The sequence below is a fragment of the Rhinolophus sinicus genome, linkage group LG02 (assembly GCF_036562045.2).
Source record: "Rhinolophus sinicus isolate RSC01 linkage group LG02, ASM3656204v1, whole genome shotgun sequence".
NCBI lineage: Eukaryota > Metazoa > Chordata > Mammalia > Chiroptera > Rhinolophidae > Rhinolophus > Rhinolophus sinicus.
In genome coordinates, this window is record NC_133752.1 from 96,598,431 (window position 1) to 96,625,506 (window position 27,076).

Here is a 27,076-nt window from a genome sequence, read left to right on the forward strand (position 1 = left end):
TAGAGTTCTTTAATGAGTTATATAGAGTGGTCATTACATATAGACTTATTTTCCTTTACTTAACATCACACTATGTTTCCAAAGTTTTTCATTAGTAATATATGCCACTGTCTGGATTTTCAGTGGCCTAACTGTTGTGTGAAAAGCTTACCTCCAACAAAAGCAATGCCTTTAGTCCCTTTGGAAGCTTGACTCAGCCATGTGACACAAGAGGTAGCCTACGAGGAGAGAGAAAGCGACTACCTCAACTCGGAAGCATTTTTACTAGTGTCTAAAAGAACTAAGCTATTTACATTTTCATTCATGTACTAAGAATAACTCCACAAACTAAGGGACAAAGACTAAGTCATGTTTAAACAATCAATATATAACATGGAGACTGGTATATAGTAGTTGCTCAAGAAATGTCTGTGGAACAAATCAATAATTCTGACCTTATTTCTTTCATTTTCTCTAATTCATTATGCTTTTGATACATCCCCTCCACTTTTTCCTTAATGATGTACAACTCCTCCTTAATTGAGCTATAATTAACGTTTACTGCTTAAATTGCCGCAAAGAAATCTTCTAAAATTCCCATTTTTTTTTGAGTGGGCAGCTTTGGAAATTTCTTCAGAACACACTGTGCCTCCTAGACACTTCCAATCTGATAACTCTGATCACTGAATCTGAGCTGTCCGCCAGTTTCTGTCTTAGTCATCTCATCACACCTAGCTCACTTCCTCCCAGGAAGCCAGTAAAATCTGCAGCCTGGGGGCTGCAGGCAAAAATTCTATGGGGAATCTCTGAAGTGTGTTCTTCGTCTGCTATTGTACGATCCTAATCAAAGGTAATCACATCAAGCTTCCTAAAGAAAAAGGAAGGAAAGAAAGAAGGAAAGAATCACACAAATCTAAATGATTTTCTTCAACTCGTTATTCCTACTTTTAATCTTTTAAAACGCAAAGTGATTAGCACACCACAGTCTTATCCCCAGCAGTGCCCTTTTGTGGCTGTCACACCAAGCAGAGGGATGGCAGCAGTGAGGATAAGCTGATTGCGGATGCTGAGCATGAGTAGGAAGGAGTGTGAGTATAAAGCCCATGGAGAAAGGAATGTAGTTCAGCATTTCATTTTATGTGATAATTCACAAAATTGCCAGAATCGTCAGTTGGTGGGCATTTTCATGATTATTCTCAGCCTAGTCAGATGCAATAAAAAGGAATGAAAGAGCTAAGGCAGCCAAGGAGGGAATGTTGGCAGGTTCCGATGCTTCGTTCTGGCATTTGATTAGAAACTTATTGGGGGGCGGGGGCCACGTCTCCCGAAGTCTTGTACTTAACCTGCACATCTGTGTTTTCCCGTTGCCAGATTTGAGCTTGTTTCCATGCATTTGGTTTTATTTCACCCTTTCAGAGATTTCTCTTGAACATGAATAGAATCTTCTGGCTTTAATGGATATACATATGTTATGAAGTGCCAGGATTAAATCAACTTTGAAAAAAATCCGCCAGAGAGCATGGTGCACAGACAGCTTAAACGCACCGAGTAAAATGCTTTTAACATTGTGAGCAAAGAGAGGCCATTTAACTTCATCATTGAGGGCTCCCTTTATTCAATAGCAATGACCTATTTAGAACCATGACTCAACCAGCCTCCCATGTGAGCGTCTCTCCCTTTAAAAAAAAAAAAAAAGAAAGAAGAATAGAAAGAAAGAAAAAAGAGAGAAAGGAAGAAGGAAAGAGAGAAAAACAAAAAAGAAGCAAGGAAAGAGAAAGGTGCACGGGGGCTGTTTAGAGTCTCCCTTTTCCAAATGTTTTAACTTGCTCATCCTTAGAGGGTTTAAGAGTTACATAGGACAGTTATGGGGCTTATCATGCCTCCAACGTACAGCATGGAAAATTACACAGGTGAGCTGTTTTCCCACGTTTTAAAAAGTTCTTTTATAAACACATTTGAAAACATTCTTTCTAACCCTTCTACCTTCATTTAACCATTTAACTCTGTCGCTGCTCCTTGGAGAACTTATCCCTTCTCTTCTACTCCTGCTTTGCTCATGTAGTTCAAATACAAACTCATGCTGGCTCTCCCCACACCGCCTCCTAACTGGCTTCTCTACCTGAAGTCTCTCTGCCTCCTCTGTTAATCCTACCCTCCTGCCAGTTCATTTTCCCAAAACACAACTTTCATGGCTCCTCCTTGTTTTTCTGAGCAAGTTAAACTCTTTATTGGGACATCCAATGTATTCTACAGACCAAATCCAATTTACATGTTCAGTTTTTTAAATTATTATTTCCCTATTGCTGACGAATTTCCTTCAGTCACACTTATCCACTCCTGTCCCCTGGCTTTCCTATTCCCCTCCCTTCATTCCATGCTGCTCTTCCTCCCTCTTCTGTGTTATTCCCAGAACTGGTCCCAAAGAAAACTGCACCCTCCTCTAGATAAGACAATTACAGTCCCAAGGAGTCATTCCTTCTTGGATTTCTTTAAATTCAAGAAAGAGTCTCATTTGGAAAGACCCCTGGAGTGCTTCTCTGGGTACTGAGTACTTAAAAAGAGAACATATGTACAGTTCATGGCAGAAAAATAATATAATGGTGAATGTAACTTCAATGTAAATTCATTGATTGGGAAATGATGTGATGACTATATGAGAAGGGAGAGATTAGATGACGACCTACCACCCTTCCAATGCAGATATTCATCCAATGCAGACATTTATTTGCAGTTTCAGACTTTCTTCTACAGCCATTAGAAAAGCACCCACTAATTGTTGGCTGCTTTTTCCTTTTAAGTCTTTTCCCAGCTGGTGTATGGTCTGCATGATTGAAAGATTCTGAAACTTATTTTTAAAGTTCTCTTAACTCTTAATGGTTAGCCTTTCTCTGACAGGCTAAAGAAGGGGCAAGCAGGGCAGGCCATTTGATTCCTTTCTTTGTTTAAGGAAAAAGAAATTCCAAAAGTTAAGCCTTTTTTTTTTTTTTTTTACACTCCTTCACCCTCAGCTATGTAGCATTCACCAACTCTTTCCCCCTTGAATTTCTTGCAACACTAAATCCCTTCTTCCACAAAGAGCATGCTCCCTTCTCTCCATTCAACACCTTTCTCCTCCAACTCTAAACAAAACCAGCTGGTGGAGGTGTCCTTTGTTGTGACCAGGGGGCTTCTATTTATGCCTTCCTTCCACCATGTCTTCCCTTTCCCAAACTGAGTGGAAAATGGCTTTCTGATTTCCACCTAAGATTAAGAGGAACCTGCGCAGACTCAGTCACCAAACACTTCTTGTGACCTGCCATGCATGAGGCACTGAGCACCATGCTGGAGACAGGATGGTGAATGAGACAGACGTGGTCCTGTCTGCGTCACACTGATACTTGGGGGGTGGGTGGGGAATAGGCCAATAAAACATTAGCCCCAAAGTACACACTGCAAATTGTGGAAAGGGCTCCAACGGAAACAGGGTACTGATATAGAGAGTAGTGGGGAATGGGGGGAGTATAGAGCGGGAGAGCATTTGCTCATTTTGGACAGAAAGTCAGGGAATGCCTCCCTTATACAGGGAGACCTGAGGAATCGTTGGGAAATGGATTCCAGGTACAGGCCACAGTTTGTCCAAGGTCCTGGCAGGAAGGAGCTTAGCCAGTGTGGTCATGGAGGAGAGGGTGGTGTATGATGCTGCTGGGAGAGAGGCAGGGCCAGATAACACAGGCCTTACAGGCTGTGAGAAGGAGTCTGGCTTCTAATCTCAGAACACTAGGAGTGGGGTTGTCAGGTAAAATACTGAACACCCAGTTAAAATTGAATTTCAGATAAATAACAATTAACCTTTTAATGTAAGTATGTTCCAAATATTGCATGAAACATAATTATACTAAAAATTTATTCATTGTTTATTTGAAATTCAAATTTAACTTGGCATCCTGTTTTTCGTTGGTTCTTTTGTTGTGAAATCTGACAAGCTAGTTGAGAGGCCACTGAAAGGTTTTCAGTAGGCTAGTGATGTGATCCAATTCGTATTTGAAGAAGATCCCTCTGGCTGCTTTGTGGAGAATGCTTTGGAGGGTGGCAAAGGTTAAGTGCAGGCAGAAGGTCAGGGAGACTTGTGAGGCCATATCATAGCAACCCAGAGAAGGTACAGTGGTGGCCTCTCCCTAGAAGACCAGTGCTTCTCAAACCTTAATGTTCATAGGAATCATCTAGGGATCTTGTTAAAGGAAGACTTAATTCAGAAGATCTGGGATGGGATCTGAGATACTACATTTCTAACACATTTCCAGGGGGTACTGACCGTCCTGGTTCCCAGACCAAACATCCGCAAACTATAGCTCATCAGCCAAATCTGGCCCGCTGCCTATTTCTGTAAATAAAGTTTTACTGAAACATACCACTTGTTGCCATATTATCTATGGCTGTTTTCATGCCATGATGGCAGAATCAAGTAGTTGCAACTAGCCCACAAAATCTAAAAGACTTACTACTCTGTCCTTACCTGGAAAGTCTGCTGATCCCTGCCCTAGACAATACTTTGAGTAGCAAAGGGTCTAGACTTGGGTGATTACCAAGGACATGGGTCAAAGTGGGCAGATTCAAGATATATTTGAAGGCAGAGAGTGTGGTTTACACTGGCATATTCAGCATTCCCTTATGATGTGAGCCTACACACCTTGAACTGCAGGATTTTAACCTTAAGCTGTTGTGACAGAGAACCTGGCGAATCTATGTTGATGCATCTTAGAAATATTAACCCAGTGCATTCAAAGCCCAAGAGGTTCTACTTGGCATGCATTGAAACACATACAGAAATGCATCTACACATACAGGGAGGGTGTAAATATACCACAAAACAGCACCTGGTAATTTGGAAGACTCATTTGTCATGTGAGCAGAAGTTGAAGCTGACTCCTGCTTGCTCTTACTGCTGGCTGGTTTTCCATCTCTCCTACCTGAACGTCCATGAGCTCTACTTTCTCATGGGTGGGGGTCTTTGCAGTAATTATAGGCGGAGATACTGAGCCACAGCACTTTCACCCCTTCTGCTCACTCCATCCCCAGTAAGAAACTACTTTTTCCTCAGCCTCCTCTCTATCTCTTAAAGGAAGGGACTAGCCAGTTCTCATCCTAGAGGGAAATCACTCTAAAAGGAAATAGAAGATGATGTTAGAAGGAAGGAGAGAAGGACCACAAGTCTGTGTGCAAGGTTTTTCTTGGAGGCATTCATTTGAGATTCTTAGAGTTGCCAGTTTGACAGACTCCATAGTAAAAGCACAAGGTGTGATATTTCTCTTGTGTAATAAACCTGTAAGGCAATGTCATACAACAAAGTACTAAAACGACTTATCATGTTAACTAGACTTATTGTGGTGATCACTTCGCCATATATACAACTATTGAATCTTTATTTTGTACATCTGAAACTAATACAATGTTATATGTCAATTTTACCTCAATTTAAAATGTGCATTAACTTAGCATACAGTTGCTATTCATAAACCTATCTACCTGATCTTTCATCTCAGATCTTAAGAGGAAAAAAGCACAGTAATAATGTTAGCTTGGTATAATGACGTAACAAATTATGTTTATCTCATCTTTCCCTAAATGAAAGGAATCCTTCAATATTTTGCACATTTTACTTCATAGTGAACTAACATCTGCATACAAAAATTACATAAAACAGAGTTTAATATTGAGCCATGCTCAGTATCACTTGCTAGCTTTTGATCTTCAGGAATACTGATGATATAAGAGGCTGCAACCTGGCTTTACCTATGATGTTTACTTCCCCAAGTGATACAAATGTAATATTTAAGTTGGGTGATCTGATATCACACACATAAGTTAACGTGTTACTATAAACATACACATACATACATTTGTAATTATAGAGATACTGAACTTATATGTGCCAATTTTCAAATACTGATAAAATTATACATTTCATAAAGATAAAGATAAGTTAAAAGATAAAAAAATAAATTAAATGACTTATTTAAATACCACTCCAAGAGTGTTAAAAAGTTATGATTCTCTGGAAATTGCTTTGAGTATTTTAGCATTCTAGGATGTTATTTTATACACTGTAATAGCAACATCAAATGGTGGGCTAGTGAAACATTAACATCAAGTTAATTCCAATTTCTATGGAACATAATCTACTACTAGATAGCAATCTAACACTTGAATGCAACTATGCTGTCTTCGGAGTACAGGGAAGTGAGCTATTTTGCAGGTAGAGTCTTTGTGGTGTGGGAGTATCCCTAATGTTATTATTCATCTTTTTATTAAATGTAGTTGCTATTCCTTTTCACCATCCAGGCATTGCGTAACAATAACAACCACAAATATGAGAGATTGAGCTTGTGTAACAGACTGAGCCATTTTACTTAAGAGAGCTGAAGTTGTTCAGGGATAATGAATACAAGATATGTCAGTAGAGCTGAACAAAAACAGATTCTGTGTTGTTTTCATTCACAGCAAAAATTGCATTTCAGGTCACATTTCCACAAAGACCATCTGCTTTATGAAACAACTCTTCTTTCCGAAGTATGTATTTATGTCTGAATCCAAACAATTTTTTCACTTGATTATTAAGCACTGGCATGTTTAAAACTCCATTTTAAAACTGGCGGTGTATGCAGCATGATCTAACGGGTTACATTCTTTTTAATGAGGTGGAAAAAGGCAGAGGGCTGAAAAATGTGCTGTCTCGAAGTCCTTTTTATTCTAACCCCAAATTTTGTACATTTCAACAAACCTGTTTAAATGTGTTACTGAAGGGCCTGGGTGAAGGCATAGATGAGAGACATAAAGCAGACAAGTAAAGGGAAAAGCTTTCTTTTCAGGAGGTACCTGAAAGGGTGAGCAGAAAAGAAAGAACAGGAGTGCCAGTGGGGTTTTGTAATACGAGGTTGTCTGAAATGAGATTGGAAGGAAGCTGGAAGACGAAAGATTTGGTCTGCATCACATCCTGGAAGCACTGTAAAAGGAGTGTTTTATAAAGGAGAAACCACTAACAGGACTCACACATCCACTTGCATGAATTAGCAAACCCGGGACAGTGTCTGAACTGTATTGCAAGAGCTGACCTGAAATGAAGGTCACTGATTTCCCCACGACATCAGACATCAGTGTGAACCGAGCAGAGTTCCATTTACAAACCTTTCCAGCCAGTGTTGAAAGATCGTTGCCTCCAATTATCTGCATCTCGCCCATGGACTGGTCATTCTGAAAACAGAGAAGCCAGTATTTTACTGTACAAGAAAAACTGTAGAGCACATGTTCCCATCTACCCAGCCAGGGGCTAGATTGCATCTTACAAATAAAGCACAAATAGCTAATACAGGTTCATGGTTGCCTATGGTTACCAAGAGCCACTCTCCTTCTTGCTCTGGTGCTTGAGACAAAGCATTCTAATGGCTGGGGTGAGAGACTGTGGACAGCGGATGGAAGGAGTGGAGAGAGAACAAACACGCCTAATTTTGGAACAAAAAACTCTGATGGGTGCCTGAACCCCTCCTGAGCAGACAGAATTAGAGAAGACAGTCATACTCCTGGACTCCCTGAGGGAGAGAGGGCTACGGGAGCCCCAGGAGGAGGCCAAGTGCTGGTCAGCTGCACCAACATGCCCCAGTCACAGCTCTGCAGTGAGGAACTGTGGTTCTCAAAGATGTTAGAAGCCTCCCCTACGCCCTACCAGGGCAGGTCCTCACCTGACGTCAAGGGCAATTCTAACAGGATCAAGGATGACTGCATTTAGACCTTCAGACACGAATGATGAAGCCTCAGGAACTTTCTGCAGTTCCAGGAATATGAGACCCAGAACCCTGTTTAGGAGACTTCACTCAAATCCCATTAGAGGTTATAAGCATCCATTTCCATAGTTTTTATGTACGGTACATTATCCTGTCCTAATTAAATCATGCACATGCGCATGTGGACACATACACACACACCCCTACACACACACACCCCTACACACACACACCCCACACACACACACACATCCTACACACACACACCTACACACACACACCCCTACACACACACACACCCTACACACACACCGCCCTACACACATCCCCTACACACACCCTACACACACACACACAACTACACACATACACACCCCTACACACACAAACACAAAATAAAATGTAGATCGTTACTTAGTGAATGGCACCATAGAATAACATGGAGGCAAAACAGGAAACAAAGCAGGCAAGTTGTTTTCTAGCCTCATTACAGAGATGCATTCAAGGAACTGAAGCAGATATCCTACAGGCATTCGGCTTGTGATCAAGCAAGACTGCTGTAATGTTGCAACTCCTTGATGCAAACGATAACCTAAGGGAGAAGATGACAATCTCGGCACTATGTGTATGACGTGTGGAACCAGGAAACATCTTCAGTTACTGCTGTGGACAGCTGTTGCTTTTGCCAGTTCAGCGCTTTCTTCCCTTATTCTGGCAAGAAGCCCTGCCTCTTTCTGGGTGGAGTTTATTCCACACAGATCAGGTGGGGTCAGGCCTTACCCACGTAAACCAGCTATGCCTGAAGCTGTACCCAGCCTTGGACCTTCCAGCTATGTAAGCCACTTTATTCTCTTAGAAATTTTCTTGGGTTGGCTTGAGTTGAATTCTCTCACTTGAAACTAGGAGTCTTGATCTAGACATAGAGTTACTTTGTCATAGAATGGTCATCTGGGAAGGGGGAAAAAAGCCCCAAAGCCAATAAACAGGTTTACCAATGAAGCAGCTTTTGACTTTTTACCTTATTGCTTAAGAAGGAAAAAAAATGACCTTATAATGTTTTTACATCCACTTGGTAAAGCATTTACTCCTTACTGCAAAGGAGTGGACAGAATGCTTAAAAGTGGCCCAGTACATTAGATAAAACCAATAATTTTCTTCTTACGGGAACTGATCTCATAAGGAAAAAAAAAAAATCAAAGAATATCCAGAATTCCCTGATGTTTTGCTGTTTTTTGTATAGGCATATATAATCAGATATTAACAAGCAGGTATGTCAGTAGGTTAAAAACTTGTCAAAAATGTCAAAGGAAAAAATTTTCTTGTCACTTCCAGAAGTGCCGATATACAGGAGTTAACATAGAAGTTAACACAGGGAGAATTTCTGCATATTAGACTCAAATATGTTAACAGCAACAGGAAAAATAAAATTTCAGTACCTCCAGAGGACTGAAGTATGCAGAATTGGATACAACTATTAAACCACAAAGTTTAATGTAAAAAACGAGATTTGTACTCTGCCAGATCAGAGTATATTTCACAATTCTATTATCATTTCCTTTCTATTGATTAAAAACAAAAAACACAATACATCAGAAAGCTAAATAATGTGCTAGTCACACAGTAGTGTATTGCCAACCAAGTCATATTTCAGAAGGTCTTACTTAGTCCAAGTTTATAACATGTTTTTAATATTAGATTTGTCCTTAATTCATCTGGAACTTATATTTTCCAAGTGTGTATAAGTCTATTGTCCCAATACCATTTATTGAATTCTTATTTTTCCCTACTGGTTTGAAATGTCATTTTTATTGTATCTTTCATTCTCATACGTGAGGGTCCGATTTCTATATTCTTGTTTCCTTAAGCTAACATGTATATTTCAGCATCCAAACCATACTGTTAAATTACCGTAACATTTTACTATGTTTTAGTATCTGGTAGAGCAAGTCCCACTGTTCTGTTCTTTTTCAAATTGTCTTGGCTACTTTTGTGCATTTATTTGCCTGTCTGGTATGTTGTTATGAAGAGCAAATAAATTGATACATATAGAACATTTAGATAGAACAGAGCCTGGAACATGGCAAGCACTCACTAAATGCTAGTTGTAATTAATTTCCTTCCCTCTGTTCCTCCCTCCTTCTCTCCCTTCCTCCCTTCCTTCCTTCCTCCCTTCCTCCCTCCCTCTCTCCCTTACTTCCCAGGAAGGTCACTCCTCAGGCTTTCCTGGTACAGTGGAGTCTAGAGCTTCCCCGGTTTAATGACTCCAGAGAATAAGCCTTTGTCTCTTGCCTGGATACAGAAGGGAACTTACAGGTCTAACTTCTCCATTCACATGCTTCCCACTGCTTTCAGCTCATTCCTCCCTCACCCCATCTTCTAAGAACCTGGTGACACTGAGCCTTTCAGGAATTCTGGCACATGAATGCTCTACTTCTCATTGACATTTCTCTCCACAGGCTTTCAGATTTTCACTTTCTCTATTCAGCTGAGTCAGTGCCCTTCCTTAATCAGTTTTGCTTCCTAAAAAACAATGCCATCTCTTACCCACAGAAGTCGTTTCCCCATCCTCTTTGTCCGTGTGTGTGTGTGTGTGTGTGTGTGTGTATGCACCTTACTTATTTTTTTTTTTTCACCATAGTTTCTGTGAGATTTCAGGAGGGAATAGAGTTAATTATATGCATTCAATTCACTATGTTCAACCATGATATTTTTCTAATGGTTCAGAAACATCCTTCTATTCCTAGAACTGATATATTTTTTGTTAAACATCATTGGTTTTGATTTCATAATATTTATTTGGGATTGTTCATCTTATCTTCATAAGTAAGGTTGGCCTATAGTTTTTTCAAAATGATACTAGCCTCATATAATGAGTTGGGTGGTTCTTTTTTTTTTCTGTGCTCTAGAAGAGTTTGCACATGAATAGATATATCTGTTCTGCTATAGTTCGGTAGCGCTCAGAATAGGTATTATTTAATACCCAATTTATAGATGAGGATCTTGAGGCAGTAAGAGTTGAAGTAACTTGTCGAAAGAGGGCAAGTAAGTGACAAAATAGGAAGTGAAGGAATGCAGTTCAGTCCTAGAATTGCCTGGTACCATACTATTCTGGTGGAACACCCATCACCCAATATTCCTAGAAGAAAGAAGCGCATAGTACATCTTGATAGTAACACGCAGAAGGAGTGGGTCCTGGTTGTACTAATGAAGTAAATACATGAGCTGAAATGTCTCTGAGAAATCAAAATCTTGGTAGAAATGTTGGATTTGTTTAAGTAGCAAAGGAAATCTCTGACATTGAGTCTAGCCATCCTTTGGAATATTTTGGAAATTATATTACCTTAGATGACCTGATCACCAGGTATAAAAAGAGAGCATGCCAAATAGCCCAGCAATGGCGATTCCTCACCCAGAGAATGTGGACTGCTTAGATAATGTTTAGAAGAAAATATAAATGAGGAAGAATAAATATCCTGAATTCCTGTCCCTTTGAGGAAACAGAAGGGGGAAAATCAAGAAAACAAATAAACAAAGAACCACTCTCAGCTATTTATCTCCAAAGTCAGAGAGACTTATTTGAAAATCTATACATGCAAAAGCTTTCTCAATATTCTCAGTCCCCACAGAAGCCTTAACTTTGCTTCACTGCCAAATTTCAGCCTAATCCTTCCTCTCAGCTATTTCTGCGCTTAATAAGGTTGTCTAGACTATATAAAATGGATAGAAATGCAAAACCAAACCAAAACCAGTTAGTTATAAGAAGTTTTAATGATCAAACTAGAGAGCTTATAATGAAAATTTCAGTAGTTTCAAACTACTGAAAAAAAATTTTTTTTAACTCTAACATTTGACACCAAGTCAGATTATGAGAACAGGTAAATTGCTATAGTTTGGTAGCGCTCAGAATAGGTATTCTCCAGAATACTTTTCTCCAGGTATTCTCCAGTTTTCTTTTCAACCAATGGTTGGTGTAGGACATGACACTGAACTGGGTGCCTTAGTCCTTTAAGCTGTCTGGGGCTAAAGTGGAGGGCACAGTGCAGTCAGAGCTGGTGTGGCTTCTGGGCTTCAACCAGACCAGCTCCACTTGTCCCTGTCATATTGAATGGGTTCAAAGTAAGATGGTGGGGGCAAAACAAATGTTTGAAAACTATCATGTTGTCTGCCCTTAAAATTGACTTACTTTCTTTTTGTTTTCCTGTTCATTGAAATATCCATTTCCTTCTGAGACTGTTTTTGTTTAGAGACTCATTCTTTCAACCAATGTGGGGTGAGTTGTGAGAAAGAATACAGAGCTAAGTGAACAGGCAGCGGGTGTCCCCTGCACTCTGGGACCAGACTGCGGGCTTCCCATCACAGCTCCAGCTTCCACCGGTTGTAGGACTTTGAGAAAGTCACTCCACCTCTCTGTGCTTCAGTGTCCCTATCTATGAAGAAAGTATATTAATATTTCCTATTTACAGGATTATTGGGAGAACTGAAAGGATTAATATGCATTAAGCACTTAGAAAAGTGCCTGCCATATAATAATAAACAGTCATAAACTAGGCACTGTCTTCTCACCATCTACATCTAAGAACGATGATTATATGTACTTGAGTTTCTTCACATTGGCTTTGTGATGTATCTTTGTTCAGCTCTTAACTTAGCACATTGCAATAATACATGTATGCCACGTGCTCTGTGGTTAGGGGTTCCTGAAGCTGACCACTACCCTTGAGGCATGTGGCTAAGAAGGACTCATGTCTTTCCATTGCCATTCTGTATCATGGTGAGAGCCCTGGTTAAAAATGACCTTGTTTGTGTGTTCCTTTGGGATTCCTCAGTGACCCCCCCAGTTCCCATGCTATGGTGTCTGGAGCTTTAAAGTGGACCATTTGGTGGGCATAATTTCCATCATCCCCTTTTCCCTCAATAGACAGAAGCCACCTGGAGATCATGCTCTGATCTACTTTGGAATCTATCATCTCTTATCAGATCCCTGATGGCTAGTCTACAGAGCCATTTATAGTCCAACTGCTTCATAAGACGGCAACAGTTGATCTGTGGTAGAAGATGAGAATGGATGGCTGGGTTCCTTCATATTTTTCCAGGCCTGGCTGCATTTTTACCGTAGGGATCATGAGATACCCCAACTATTTCCTACAAATCCACCATTTTAGCTTAGGGTAATTTAAAATAGACTTACACTACTTGTATACAAAAGAAACTTGACTAAGATATCATGCTGTTAGGTTGGTGCAAAAGTAATTGCGGTTTAAAAGGTTAAAAATAATTGCAAGAACCGCAATTACTTTTGCATCAACCTAATAATTTACAGGAAAAGTCAGTATTTACAAATTTTGGTAAATATTACTAATGACAAATCTCACTATTTTGTCAATGAATAATGCACTGCACTGAGACCCTAGGAGTTCCCGGCATACAACACTCTGCTTTATCCTCCATGTCTTAGCTCGTGGTAGTTCGTGCCTCACCTCTCCATCTTCCCTCACAAGGGTAATTTTTACTGTTTCTTCAAGACTCACTTCAGGCATCACCTCTTTTAGGAAGTTTTCCTGGAGTCCCCTGGACTTCATCTGTGTCCCAATAACACTCTATACATATCTGCATGTTAACAGACCACGTCCAACTGGAACTTTCTGTGAATGTAGCAGTTGCCAATAGAGTGAGAACTCCTTCAATGTAGCAGCCTTATTTTCACCCTAACTATGCGCTCAGTAGTTGGCACATTTTGGCACCCAATGTTTGTTGAGCTATCAGATGTTGAAGCATTTGAGTACATGGGTTAGCTATATTTTTAATACTTTTTCCCCTACCCACTTTAGACACTAATTGTTCTCAGGCAGCATTTAGTTTTTTTCTTGCTTTAAGTTCTTTCTCTGGCTGTCTAGCATCCTAAAAGAGCTTACTGCCCAAAGGGAGACAGAGAAAAAAACAACAAACACATATGAAAGAATATCTGTAAAGCTCAATTGAGAGGGACATAAATAAAGCTAACCTGAGTACCTCGGAAGACAGAAAAATATAAACTTTCCTGTGTTAAGTCTGAGTGAGTCCCACCCAAACTGTATTTCTTTATTCTCATGACTATTATTTTATTATCTCAGTTTCCAAACAGCCTCCTCAATATTTTTAAATGCTTAAATGCGATGTGAATTCTGAACACTAAAAGTGTGAAAATTTGCATTATTAAGATATTTTAATACCAGTAGTTCATTTCATGATTAGTAGAGGATACATTTTAAAATCAAATCAGTATTTTAACCAGGAAAAAATAAATAAATAAATAAACGTTGCACGCTCAATTTAGTCAATTCAAAGTGTACGTACCTTTTGCATTTCCTGAATTTGGTGTATCTAACTTTGCAAACATGATGTGACTTTATTCAAAGACAAAATGGCTTTCTGTTTCATGACAATGATTTATTACTCTATTGTGATTGGTATTCTACTCCACCCAGTCTCCAAGAGGGGTATTGGTTAGCTAAGAGTAATCTCCATCCAATAAGGAAAGGCTCTTTTCTTATGAGAAATAAAGGGATATGGGTCAGAAGAAGGACCACAATCATATAAAGAAGCTATAGGCTAGTAGGAATAATGCCGGGTCACCAAGAAAAAGGAAAAGGGAAGGGGAGAATGAAATAGACCTTTACTTCAATTTAGTTATAACACACCCCAGGAAAGAGGAAACTCAGTTTAAAAACAGATTCGGTGACTTTGCTTTACATGAACTGTTTGAAACCTTGAAGCAGGATATCCTTCTGTTTTGAACACTGGTATGGACTTGTTTTGGTTTAACTTATGTTTTTAAATTATGGATCAGAATGACCAACAAGCCGAACCTCCTGACACATCTGAATGACCCCAGAAGATGTTAGTACAATCTGTGTTTTAAAATGTGTACCACTATATCCCAGTGGTGACTATTTCTTGAAAGGCATTTTCTCCACACAATTTTTTCCCTTAAGTTATCCAGAGAAGATTTATAACTATAACAAAAAAACACAAACAAACAAAAAAACAAAACAAAACAAAAAAAAAACTAAGTAAAAATCATTGTTCAACAGTAATGAAATCTTATACCAGCTATCCAGAAACTGTTTTAAGATTGCCAGGGGATGAGAAGGTGAAGAGAAAGGGCCAAGGGAGGGAACTGGTGGCAGTTCTAGAACACATACCACTCTGGGGCATTACACTGGAACTATCTTCATCCCTACCCAATTGTACTCTAGGTCCTAAAAGTTTGACTATCTTGTGTCATGTCTCAGCTCAAAACGTTTCTGGACATGCCGAGGCCCTCAAAATAAAGTCCAGTTTTGTCATCACAACGGGCAGTGCCACCCTGAGAGCCAGGCAAGAGGGGCTCTGCATATCACAAATACTGAAACACAAACACATTTGCTTTGTTCTTTTTGGTCTTAAAACGAAGTTTTTTGCAAAGGTCTATACCAATTTGAACTAATAGGACTTATACAACAAAGACATGTGTGCTGAACAGGGCCTTGCCCCGTCTCCCCTCACAGGACCAAATTTGTGGTGGGGAGGGTGGTAATAGAGAAAAGCACAGCATTACCTTGGGATACCAAAGAGTGGCTGATATTTTTCAAGTTGGCTACCCTAAATCACCCAAGCAGGCGACTCAGAGACCAGAGTCCCCAGATAGCTGTGTTTCCTCCTGCCTCTGCTCAGAAGGCACAGTCTGCATTAGAAGGAGGCATCTGAGTTGAGTTGGAAGAAGAATACATGAAGGAGAAGAACCTAACTGCCCAGAGCCCTGAAGAGCTTAACCAGGTCCTGTGCGGGGTTCAGGCAGGCTCAGTCGCCACCCAGGAGCTGGTCCTGGGCCCAGAGTTTGCCCTGCCCTGCCCCGCAGACACATCGCCCTGCTCAGGCTTGCAGGCTGTAGGGATGAGCGCGGCTCCTTTAGTCTCCAGCTTAGCTGATCTGGGTAGAAACATGAGCAGGCCATGGACAAAGCGATACAGTTTTAAGGTGCAATATTTCAAACTAACTATTTAGTCATGTGGTTAGGGGATCTGCAGTCGTGCTCTTGCCCTGAGCCCCCTAAATATTAGAGGCAAGTCTGATGATAAGAACCATTTACTGAGCACTTACTAAGTGCCAGGCACGATGCTAAGCACATTATTTACATGGATCCTACCAAATCCTATGAGGCATGATCTAGCCACTGTGCTCCTGGGTATTTCCCCAAGGAGTTGAAAATGTATGTCCACATAAAAACCTGCACATGGATGTGTACAGCAGTTTCATTCGTAATTGCCAAAGCTTGGAAGCAACTGAGATGTCCTTCAGTAGGTGAGTGGATAAACAAACCGTGATACATCCAGACAATGGACTATTACTCAGTGTTAAAAAGACATGAGCTGTCAAGCCATGAATAGACAGGGAGGAACCTTAAATGTACATTACTAAGTGGAAGAAGTCAATCTGAAAAGGCTTCATACTGTCTGATCCCAACTGCATGATATTCTGGAAAAGGCAAAACTATGGAGACAGTAAAAAGATCAGTGGTTACAGGGAAGGGGGAAGAAGGGATGAATAAGTGGAGCACAGAGGATTTTTAGGGCAGTGACACTGGTCTTTCTGACACTATAATGACAGGTCCATGTCATAATACATTTGCCCAAACCCATAGAAGGTACAACACCAAGAGGGAGCCCTCATGTGAACTGTGGACTTTGGGTGAATATGATGTGTGAATGGAGGTTCATCCATTGTAACACATGTCCCACTCTGATGGGGGATGGTGATAATGGGGGAGCCGGTGGGTGTGTGGGGACAAGAGAGATATCAGAACTCTGAACCTTCCCCTCAATTTTGCTGTGAACCTAAAACTACTCTAAAAAATAACGTCCATTGAAAAAATCCTATTAGGTAACCAGTACTGTTATCACTCCAATTTAAGTAACTTTGCTCAAGGTTCCATAGCTGGAAAGTGACGGAGCTGAAGGTTGAGCAGAGATTAACCCTCTTTCTTGCTCCAAAGCCTCCACCTACCCACACGTCATACAACTTCTGTCCTGGGTCTGGCCAGACTTTATCTCCTCATGTGACGCACGACTATATTCCCTCCTCCCCAGTGCTTCACAATGGGCGCAGGAATCACCTGTGCAGACGATGAGCCTGTCTGGGATGGGGCCTGACAGCCTGCATTTCTAACAAGTTCCCAGGCGATGGGGATGGAGCAGGTTCCACACTCTGAGTCCCCAGGGTCTATGTCCCACCCACGCCAACCTGCTGGCTAAGTCCAGTGCGCACCCTGTATTTTATCACCTTTGTATCTTACAATGCTCCCTTCACCCAGAATGTCTTTCTGCCACATCTCTGCCTCTCAAAATCATAATCTTCCTTAGATACACAAATGAAGGTTGACTTTCATTGTCAATCATCACCGATGCTCACCTCCCACCCCATCACCATCAGCCAGAATTCATCTCTCCCACCAATGTGTTTCCTGTGCATTTAGCACCAAATGCATGCAGCACCTGCTTCTTCCCTATTATGCTGGCTATTCCTTGCTCAGTGTCTCTGCATCTGTTCATTTCTGCTATTTGGAAAGCAACTTGAGGATAGGGACTTTATATCATGCACCTTTTAGGTCCCCTGACACTGAGCTGGGCCTTGTACGCAGAAAGGAACAAGGTATGTTAAGGAAAGGGGCTCAGACCCCCTGCCCTGCCTTGCCTCTTCTTTAAGTTCCCAGATATTGGTCCCCTCTTCTATAAAATGAGGACAGTAAACCTACCCTTTAGGATTGTTGTGAGGTTTAAATTAAATGTCATATGTTAAATGCTTCGTCCTCAGTAGGCCCCTGATAAATACTTATCAAATTAGATTTTCCTCTTTTATTATCTGTATAAGGGAAGGCGGAGGACATGGGAGTGAATTAATGACAGAGCCAGGGGTAGCACCAGGTGTCTTAACTTTTATTTAAATAATTTTTCACTCTATCAAGCTCTACTTCACTTTACGTTGGTTATGTGAGTAACTCCAAGCCATTGAAGGAACTAAAATTAATCAGTATTTATTGAAGAAACCTAGAATTTTATTCCTTGGTTCACATTTTCTATGCAAATCACTGACTAAAATTCAAATAGAGTTTAGAAATAATAGGCACTGATGTATCCTTACGTCTTGGTAAAGTCAAATAACACAACATAATATATTTAATATACATCTATAATATAGTGGTATGTTCATGGTGGTATGTCTATGTAAGTCAAAACGACCAAATTTAAAAATAGGTAATAGTTTTCAGATTAAACATGATCATACAAGGAAAAACAAAAAACACAAAATGATTATGATCATGCATAGTAATTGCCTTAACCAATTACTCACCGAGACACCTTGGCAAACTCACCTGATTTGTCATTGACTTTACCTGGAAAATGGAGACACTACTAACTGCCTTACTTGCTTTTCATAGTTCATGTGAGGAGCAAACAAATTGCCAATATATGCGAACACTATGGAAAATACAGCAAAGTTTCTATGCAAAAAACTATTAGCAATATCTTTAGGCATAATACAGAGCTGTGGGTAAAAGCAATTTATGTAAAAGATACAGAAAGTGGAAGACTCGGGGAGGGCCAAATAGCAAATGTTTCATCTACTATTATTGTTTTTTAGATTCAGTCTTTGCTCAAACTTCTCCGGGTAGCTAATGAGACATGAGTAATATGTAAAGAGGTCAGAGAGTAGACTGCTTCTAGAGCCACCTTCCACTTTCCAGAATAAGATGGTTTATTTGATGTAGGCATGTTGATTGGCAGTGCAGGCTTGCAAATTCCTTCAGTATTAAGTCATGTCTTCAAAACTGGGTGGGGCGCTGGGTTATTATTTTTTTTTCTTTTCCTCTGGAGGCCTGGGCTTGGAAGTAGCTGAAGACTACATGTGAACAGAGTTGGGTGGTCTCGGGAAAATTCTGTGTAAACAGCATTGCTCATCTAAAAGTAACACAAAACACTGCACATCTGTCTGTCCATATTATACAAACAGAATCTGGACTCCATCAATGTGCCTGAGGAATAAATTATTCTCTAATAAATGTTTTTATAATCACAGTGGAAAGGAAGGTCCCGGACACCAAAGGAAATGAGACTCCGCTGTACCAATTTGTTGGTGGAAGCCTGGAAGAGGAGTGGCAGATGGAAGGAGTCCATAGCTATGTGTGACGTAGAGTGGTGTTGCTTCTTCAATGTGGGAAATGTGGGGTTCAACATAAGAGGCTACTATAGCATACCTTACTCTAGACTGCCAACGAGGAATGCCTAATCACTGAGGGAGGGTGGCTTTTGCTCTCAGCTTCTGCTGAATGATCTAAGAACAATGCTTCAATGAGACATTCGGCTGAGGCTCCAGACCCGACAACCTCTGTGCATGTCAGAATGTCCACATGACCTGGGCTAATAGGGGCCAGCAGCTACGGAACAGTGCACGTGAGCTGTCTATTTCTTGCCTCTAGATATTGCTCTTGCATAAATACCTACTACTTTCTCTTTGCCCTTGTCAAATATTTGCTGTCATTGGCTGATGAGCACAAGGGCCTTTGTTTTGTAAGGGGGAGTGGGTTGGGGCAAGAGGAGACGTTTGATTGAGTCGGAGGTGGCAGGAAAGAATGAAGAGGGTAGAGAGTGATAAGAACACTGTTCCCTGTCTCGTTCCTTTGACTACCTTTGAGTCCTGATGCTAGAGGATTAAACTGCTTTCACTGCAGCCTGTAAGATTCTGGGAGGGGTGAAGGGTCTAAAGCAAAATTTGGTAACAGACTTAGATAGACATCTCTCCAAAGAAGACATATGAATAGCTAACAAGCACACTAGTCATTAGGGAAATACAAATTAACACCACAATGAGACAGCTCTGTTCCCTTGAATGGCTAAAATTAAAAACCATACCAAGCGTTGGTGACGGTGCAGAGGGACTGGAACTCACAAACTGCTGGTGGGCTATGAAAGGAACAGTAGCTTTGGAAGACGTAGGGCAGTTTCTTATACAATTAAATATGTATTTACTATAAAGTCCGGCCATTCACTCCTAGGTGTTTACCCAAGAGAAAAGAAAGCATATATTATACAAAGATCTGTTACAAATATTCATACCGGCTTTATTTTACAATAGCCCCAAACTTGAGACTACCCACATCAATAGGTGCCAAGGAGGTGGGCTCAGGAGATGCTAACACTAGACAACAGAAAAGCCTCATGCTCCTTACTGATTGGCCATTTTCAAAGAGGATTGAACATCAGGTTTAAGTATTTGAAAAGGTTAAAAAAATTAAAAAAGCTCTCATTTAAAAAAAACTCAATAAACAGACTGGAATAATGTTAACTAATTTACACTCTACTGTAGCCAAAAGTTCTAGGAACTTGCTCCAAATCCTCACAACCACCCCCCATAGAGACCAACCTCTTTCAGATGTCTTTTAAATCAGTTCAAGTTACCAGTGTTCTGATGTAAAACTCATGTAAAACTCCTAGCCTCCTTCTCTTTTACTCATCACCCCCTGTTTCTTCTGCATGTCCATCCCTGCTTCTCATCTGCTTAGATTGGCTATGCACTATTATTTTTGCCCCTACAGTTAAAATAAAGCCTCTTTTTCCATTTACCATATGTGGGGGCAGAGCCAGGAGTGCAGTTTCCAGGCTCTCGGCCTCCATGCAAAGGTGCTCACTCGGGTAGTAAATGGCCATCAACTGTGATTGGATGGCCATCAGCTGTGGCTAGTTGGCAGTCAGCTGTAACCAGTGAGCCACTGGCCACTAATATAACTGACGTGGCTACGCTAGCAAGAAAAATGGGGGCTAGCAAGAAGATGGTGGCTGAGCTAGCAAGAGCGGATTGCAGCTAGCAAGTGAGGTTGTTTGGCAGAGAGAAGTGGATGGCAGGTTGCAGATAGTGTGGCTCCTGCTTCCTGTGTCTCCAACCCAGCCACCAGCGAGACTATAGTGCTATGACTCCCCTATCTATGGCTCCGTGGGTGTTCCTTTTTGGCCTAGCCATATCCTGCGTTCTTATGTGGGGAGCGGGAGCAGAGACCCCGCATGACACCATAGGATGAATGCCACTGGGGCCAATTAGGTGATGCAGCCGTGGGTCTATGCTCACACGCTCTCCCAGCAGACCTAACTCAACAACTGAAATTCAATAACAAAGTGTGGGTACTATAACCACACTGGTTCACAAGTGGAAAGGGACTGAGTATTTCAGGAAGCAAGTGCTAATGAAAGCAATATTCTTTACTAGAAAACTGACATTTTTGATTCTATTAAAAGCATTAGTTATTTTTGGAGCACTGAAAACCTAAAAGCAAACTTTGTTACAATTAGATAACCTATATATTTACAACATTTTTTAAAACAGTGGTTTTTCTCATTTTCTTATAAAAAGAATGTAAGTTTCGTTAACTTATAATATTACTATTAATAGCTAACCTTTATTGTGATAGATACTGTGCTGGGTTTTACTTATCTTATTTTCTAGATGAGAAAATGGTGTTCGAAGCCTATTCAGTAATTGGCAGGGCCAGATTGGGAACCCAGGCCTGCCCACAGATAGCAAAGTCTTCCCACTTGCCCTTATGTTGAACTTCAGGAAAACGATACAAATCAATACTAACTGAGTTGGCAATGCGAGTGGCAGTGGTGCTCAAAACTGAAGGCCCACAGACTCCTACCTTATCATGTCTGTTGGAAATGTGATGGGGTCGAGACAGAGGAAGTGCAGAAACTGCTTGTCTCCTGATAACATGACTGTGGCCCTCAAAGGAAGCGTTAAGATAGGGCAGCTCTGCTGGCACTTTAGCTGTGAGTCATGCGGCTTAAGCTGTGAGTCATGCTCTTGAGCCTCTGGTTCTGTGGCCTCTGACCACTTTATCTTCACCCAGAAACTCTGAAGAGGAGGCAAGGTAGGATTTGCTCTGTCATGGTTGTGCCGAGTCCCGGGAGTGTCCTGGTGTCTTTCTCCACTTCATGCAGCTCGGGGTTCTGTGAAAGCACCTAGGCTTGCAGATGAGGCAACGTGGCCGACACCCAGGTCCCACTCTGCTTTACCTAGAGCAGCTCCACTTTTGAGGTTTTATGGAAGATAGCACTTAAAAAGTTTCAGTGCTTAAGAAACGTTTGAAAACCACAAGCCTGCTGGGAGACGGCACAGCACAATGGTTAAGACCATAGCTTTGGAGCTTGATAACACGCGTTCAAATCCAGGTCCAACCACTCCTGGACTATGTACTTTCCAGAGTGAATCACTCCACCCTTTCTGAACCTCAAATATATATTCTGGTGCAGAACTGACACAAGAAATGTTAGTTATTTACATTACTGTCTGGTCCCGTAAGTGGGTGAGGAACTAGAGCGGAATCCGGTTAAAATCCAGAAAGTGAAGGGAAAATACCTAGTGGTTTGTGAAAGATAGTGGTTTGTGGGGGAAGACAGGTCTGGAGTAAGGAGGGGAGGGTTTACCTGTGTTATGTCTTTTAATTATACAACTGGATGTCACTGTAGAGAGAAAATCCAATCCCTCTCCTATTATAAATGTGAAAACTGAGGTCTAGAAATCTATGTGTCCTATAAATCATTCTATTTCTGTATCCATGTGGTTTTTCTTATTTCTTTTGGAATCTCTAAACTTTCATATTCAAATAAATAGACTAGATTTCTATACATTGGGGTGGGAAACTGATGTGAGCTTAGGGAAAAGGTACAAGCACTGGAATACAATTGAAAGAAAACCTCAAAAGATTAAAAATGAAAATCAGTATGCCTTAATGTAATCGTTTTAACCTGTTACTACCTACATAATAATGATATGTTAATACAGACCCTACTATATTCAAAAAATTTTTCACTTAATAATTTTCAGACCATTGGAAGCTAGGTCAACACATACTTATCCCCTTCTTTTACTATACTGACACAGTGAAAAACCTCAAGTTAGCTGAAAAATCTCAGCCACATCACACTCGTAACACATATGTACAGAAGGGCTTTTGGTCCTGGCCCCCAGGGGCACAGAAGGGAATAGTACATGCGCTGAAGGGTGCTTCCTCAAGCCTTTAATTACAAGACGCGGCCTGTCTTCAGTGGGAGCCTCTTGATGAGAATCTCAGAGTCCACTAAATTCAAATTTTGACAACGTAATGCTAGTTTTAGTCTGATTCTAATGGAAGGGGAGAGAAAGATGAGAGCATATGTACCCTATTTGGAACCACTACAGAGGAAAGAGGAAAAGTGTGTCATTCGGTTTCTTGTGAGAAGTACTGGGCGGTCAAGCTTTGCAAATGCTTTGGAAAAGGATGACATGGAAGCGTCCTGAAAAGGGCCTCTGGGAAATTCAAGGTCATTCCAAGTCCTCACCAAAAGACAAACTATTGTGAAAACAATTTTGAGAAACTCTGAGTCAAAAGAAAGTCTCCTTAGAGTCAGTTTCAAGGCTTTCCCATCCACCTTCAAATTGCCAAGTCTAAACTTAACAAAACCAAACAAAATAAATCGAAAATACTCCTGCTGCCTGCTATCATCTCTTAGGATGTTTACTGACTGCTTTCTCTTCACGTCCTCCCAGAATGAAGAAGGTTGTTGGTATTTTGGATCAAAATTAGCCAATGTGATGTTTTGACAAAACCCTCCAATGGCAGGAAACTGTTAGCATTTTGACAGAGTGAGTCAGTCAGCAGTTGAGACTCAGTGCAGTGATAAGGGTGCCATCAGCATGTACTCAAAAACATGATGTCCATCCTAGGCTTTTTTATAAGAATGACCTCTGTTTCCCAAGAAATGGAAACTGAAAAAAAAGAAAATGAGGTAGCACTTTTTGCCTGTAAAATTGGGAAACATGTTAAAGAAACAGAATGATCATATCCTGGGGTGGTGACAATGAGAAAAAAACAGACACTTTCGGAAACTGCTGTCAGAAAAACACTTTAAATACAACTGACAGGGAAACCTAGTGATACAGTATCAAAAGCTTTCAAGGTACACACAGTTGTAGGAATAAGTCTAACAAAATGACCAGAGATGTGGACATCATTTTATGAAGGATGACATCACATTATTTATGATACAGGAAGACTCTAAGCAATCCAAATGCCCAACATTAAAGAATTATTTGAAAAATTTGTAAATATATGCATGTAACAGGATGCTTACTTGCCAGTAAAAGTGATATTGTAAAGTACTTTTTGATATGTGTTCAACTCAGGATTTTCTTGAGTGAAGTGACAGGAACCTCATTTGAACTCATTTAAATAGAAAGGTGACTGAAAGGAAGAGTTGAGCAATCAAGCTTAGGAAGGTAGGACACAGAGAAGTTTGTGGGACAATGAGACTCTAGAACCAGGGGCTCAGATGGCCTCAGGACCCTCTCTTGTCTTGTTTCTGGGCTCACATCCTAACAACCAAATCCACCCAAGAGAAGAGGATTTTCCCCTGTAAACTCCAGTGTGAAAAATCCCAAGGAAGATTTGATTGGTCTGGCTTGGATCACATGTCTATCCCTTGGACCAGTCACCGTGGCCAGGTATACTTGAGCTCTAAGGATTAGCTGCCTTGTGTCAGATACCTACCCTTAGATCAACCGCTGTGATGAAGGGGGCAATGTAGACGCCCTGTGAGAGGAGTGGACAGACGGACTAACACAGGGTCACTGGGGCAATGGCTGGGACTGGGGGACCCACTCCAATTTGTCTCCTATAGCTTCAGTTGATAATATTATTTGCCAATGCTTTCTTTCCACAATTGTTGACCTTAGTCTTCTTGTGGGGTTAAAGAGTAACTTTGTCTTAGTTTGTTTCAAGAAAAAAGAGTCCTGTGTGATTCTGTGGTGGGGAAGTACTCTGGAGTACAGGGCACTGGGTAGGGGTTATGCTGTTGTTCCTGTATATGGCTAGCCCCAGCCACATGGTTGGAGTGGGATGGGACAAATGAGCTGCCACCCTGACAAAAGACTTCATATCCCCCAGAAAGCTTAGTGGGTAAGAAGTGGTTATGGGAAACAACAATTTCTCTATTATACAGAAATCTAGCAGAGCATTTATAAAACATACTGATTCCTAATTAACTAGAAAATGGACTCAATCATTCTATCATTAGAGATGGCATATGTGAACCATATACTTTACAGAGAGAAATACAACATGAGCCTTTAAAAATCCAAGCTCTCAATATAATAGCGACAGATGGCTATGACAAATGATGGTCATTTAAAATATGTTACCACAACAATGAGATGCACTGATTCTGCAGAGAATAGCCAACAATGTTGCAAGCGGTATTCTGAATTAAAGGCTGCCTTTATGGATTTTCTTTGTGATATAGACATGGATATCTGTGGATTATCACCTATTAGAGATACTTACTGCCCATCAATAGGCAGAAATCCACAGTTCACCTAATTTACTGATGTGACCTAAGTCTCCCTTTTGAAAACCATTGATCATATATCATTTCTCATATTGCTAAGTTGAGAGAGTTTAAATATTTGCCCCATAAGAGTTTCTTTCCAAATATAAGTTACTGTGAAAACCTAAACCAACATTGAGCAGATGTGAGAAACAGAACATGGCACTGGTGTTGACCTAGAGCCCCTTCACACCCAGGTGTGTGTTTCACACGCCATTTCACACCTAAGTTCAAAAAAGGGATGGAAACCAAAAAACTGAAACTCTAAAGCACGACTCTGTGGCTGACTTTTTACAGAAACTTAGGTCACTTGGCATTTTTGTAATTGAATGTTCCCCATTGACTTCTGCAGCTCCAGAGAAGTTGCTCTCCTATTCTGGTCAATTAACAGAGAGCCAATACCTCAGACCCTTCTAGAATCTTGAGTAAAGATAGAGAAGAATATGCTAACCAACCTGTGGAAGAGTAACCTGGTGAAAAAACATATATGCTCTTTGGGATACGTAGCTCTTTATTCGTTTAAATATTCTCTTCAAATCCATTCATTGGATGAAAAAAAAAATCAGCTGTTTCTCCTACAAACCAAATCAACAAAGCTATATAACATTACTTGCAAGACCAGTGAATTTGGATTTTAATTGCTAAATTTTGTGCATGCTTATTTTTAGAATTAAAAAACCCAATAACTAGGGTGAGTGCTTTTTACAAAGACTTAGGATGAACATTTTATATAAATAAAATCTATGCATAAAGACTGTTTTTAAAAAGGAAGAACCCTGCTTCCTGTGCGTGTCTCTAAAAAAAGAAATTTCATGGCCACCTGTCACTAATTGGTGTTTGAAATTAGAATTTGAAATTTCTGGTCTGAAAGTTGAACCTCAGATTATTATAGACAAAGTAATTATAACCTAGAAATCATATTTTAGCATTAGAAATGTGCCTAAGTCTTCAGAATTTAAAATGCTTCAGAATCATATGTCTCAGTCATCATCACACAATTTAATAGAAAATTGTATCTTCGTTCCTTTATGCATGTGTAGTTGATCACAAGGCCACAATTAAAATACCCCAATTTGTCACCCCAATAAATTTAATAAAACATCAAATCCCTCAATTGTTAGGCTCTTGTTTCTTGAATGACCAAGTGTTACTTCAAGACCCAAGAAAAAAGAAACTATGATGGTGTGAGAATGAAACTAAGTGGGTGTTTAGTTTTTGGCTTAATGTCAGCAATTAGAAGAAGAGTGAGGGGAACCGGCATGGGTGAGAGCATATGCATGTTGTAATCGTAAGATAAAAATAGAAGTTATAGATGGAAAGTTGTTTTTAAAGAGAAATGACTACCATGGCCTAACCTCCCTAATACACACTAAAATGTGTTGCATAAAAGGCAGAAAAAGACCATTTCTAATCCTTCCCATGTTGTTGCCTTAGCCGTACCTACAAGGTCTTATTGTTATATTGAGTCACTGCATTTGCAGTGAATTTCTCTTCCTGAGCCCTTATGACTATCCAACTCCCCCAATAGAGATGGTCTAAAGGCGTGGTGGCTTGTCACAGGTGTCCATCCACCAGGGACAAAGCCCCGGCATCTCCCTTAGGAATATCACTGCAAGTCCTGCACCAGCTATCGTGGAGGGGGTGTGTGTTAGGTAGGCAAGACTGCACTGCTTTTGGCTGTGAAAATTGCTGCAGCAAAGGATGGTGAAAGAAGAAAGTTACGGCTTAAAGCTCATCAAAGCTGCCCATTTAGCTGGATGGTGTAGAGTGATGTGACTGGAATTTTTTTTTCTTAATGTTTAAATTGTTCTTTTGCAAAGCAACAATTCACATTCTAGTTAGGCATTAATGTCTTACCACTGCGGGGCCCCAGTTCATTTTTATGTGCCCCGTGGTCACAGACTGCACCCTTAGCTC

At 40.5% G+C, this 27,076-nt stretch overlaps 1 protein-coding gene across 6 annotated transcripts in view; it reads right to left on the bottom strand.

Annotated features, from left to right (window-relative positions):
• PRTFDC1 (phosphoribosyl transferase domain containing 1) overlaps positions 1-27,076 on the bottom strand; it is a 95,682-nt gene that overhangs the window by 16,611 nt on the left and 51,995 nt on the right. For all 6 annotated transcript variants that reach the window (XM_074324931.1, XM_074324934.1, XM_074324930.1 and 3 more), the window contains one exon: positions 7,141-7,206. In XM_074324931.1, coding sequence (XP_074181032.1) covers positions 7,141-7,206 — 66 coding nt within the window. The remainder of the gene's footprint in view (positions 1-7,140; positions 7,207-27,076) is intronic.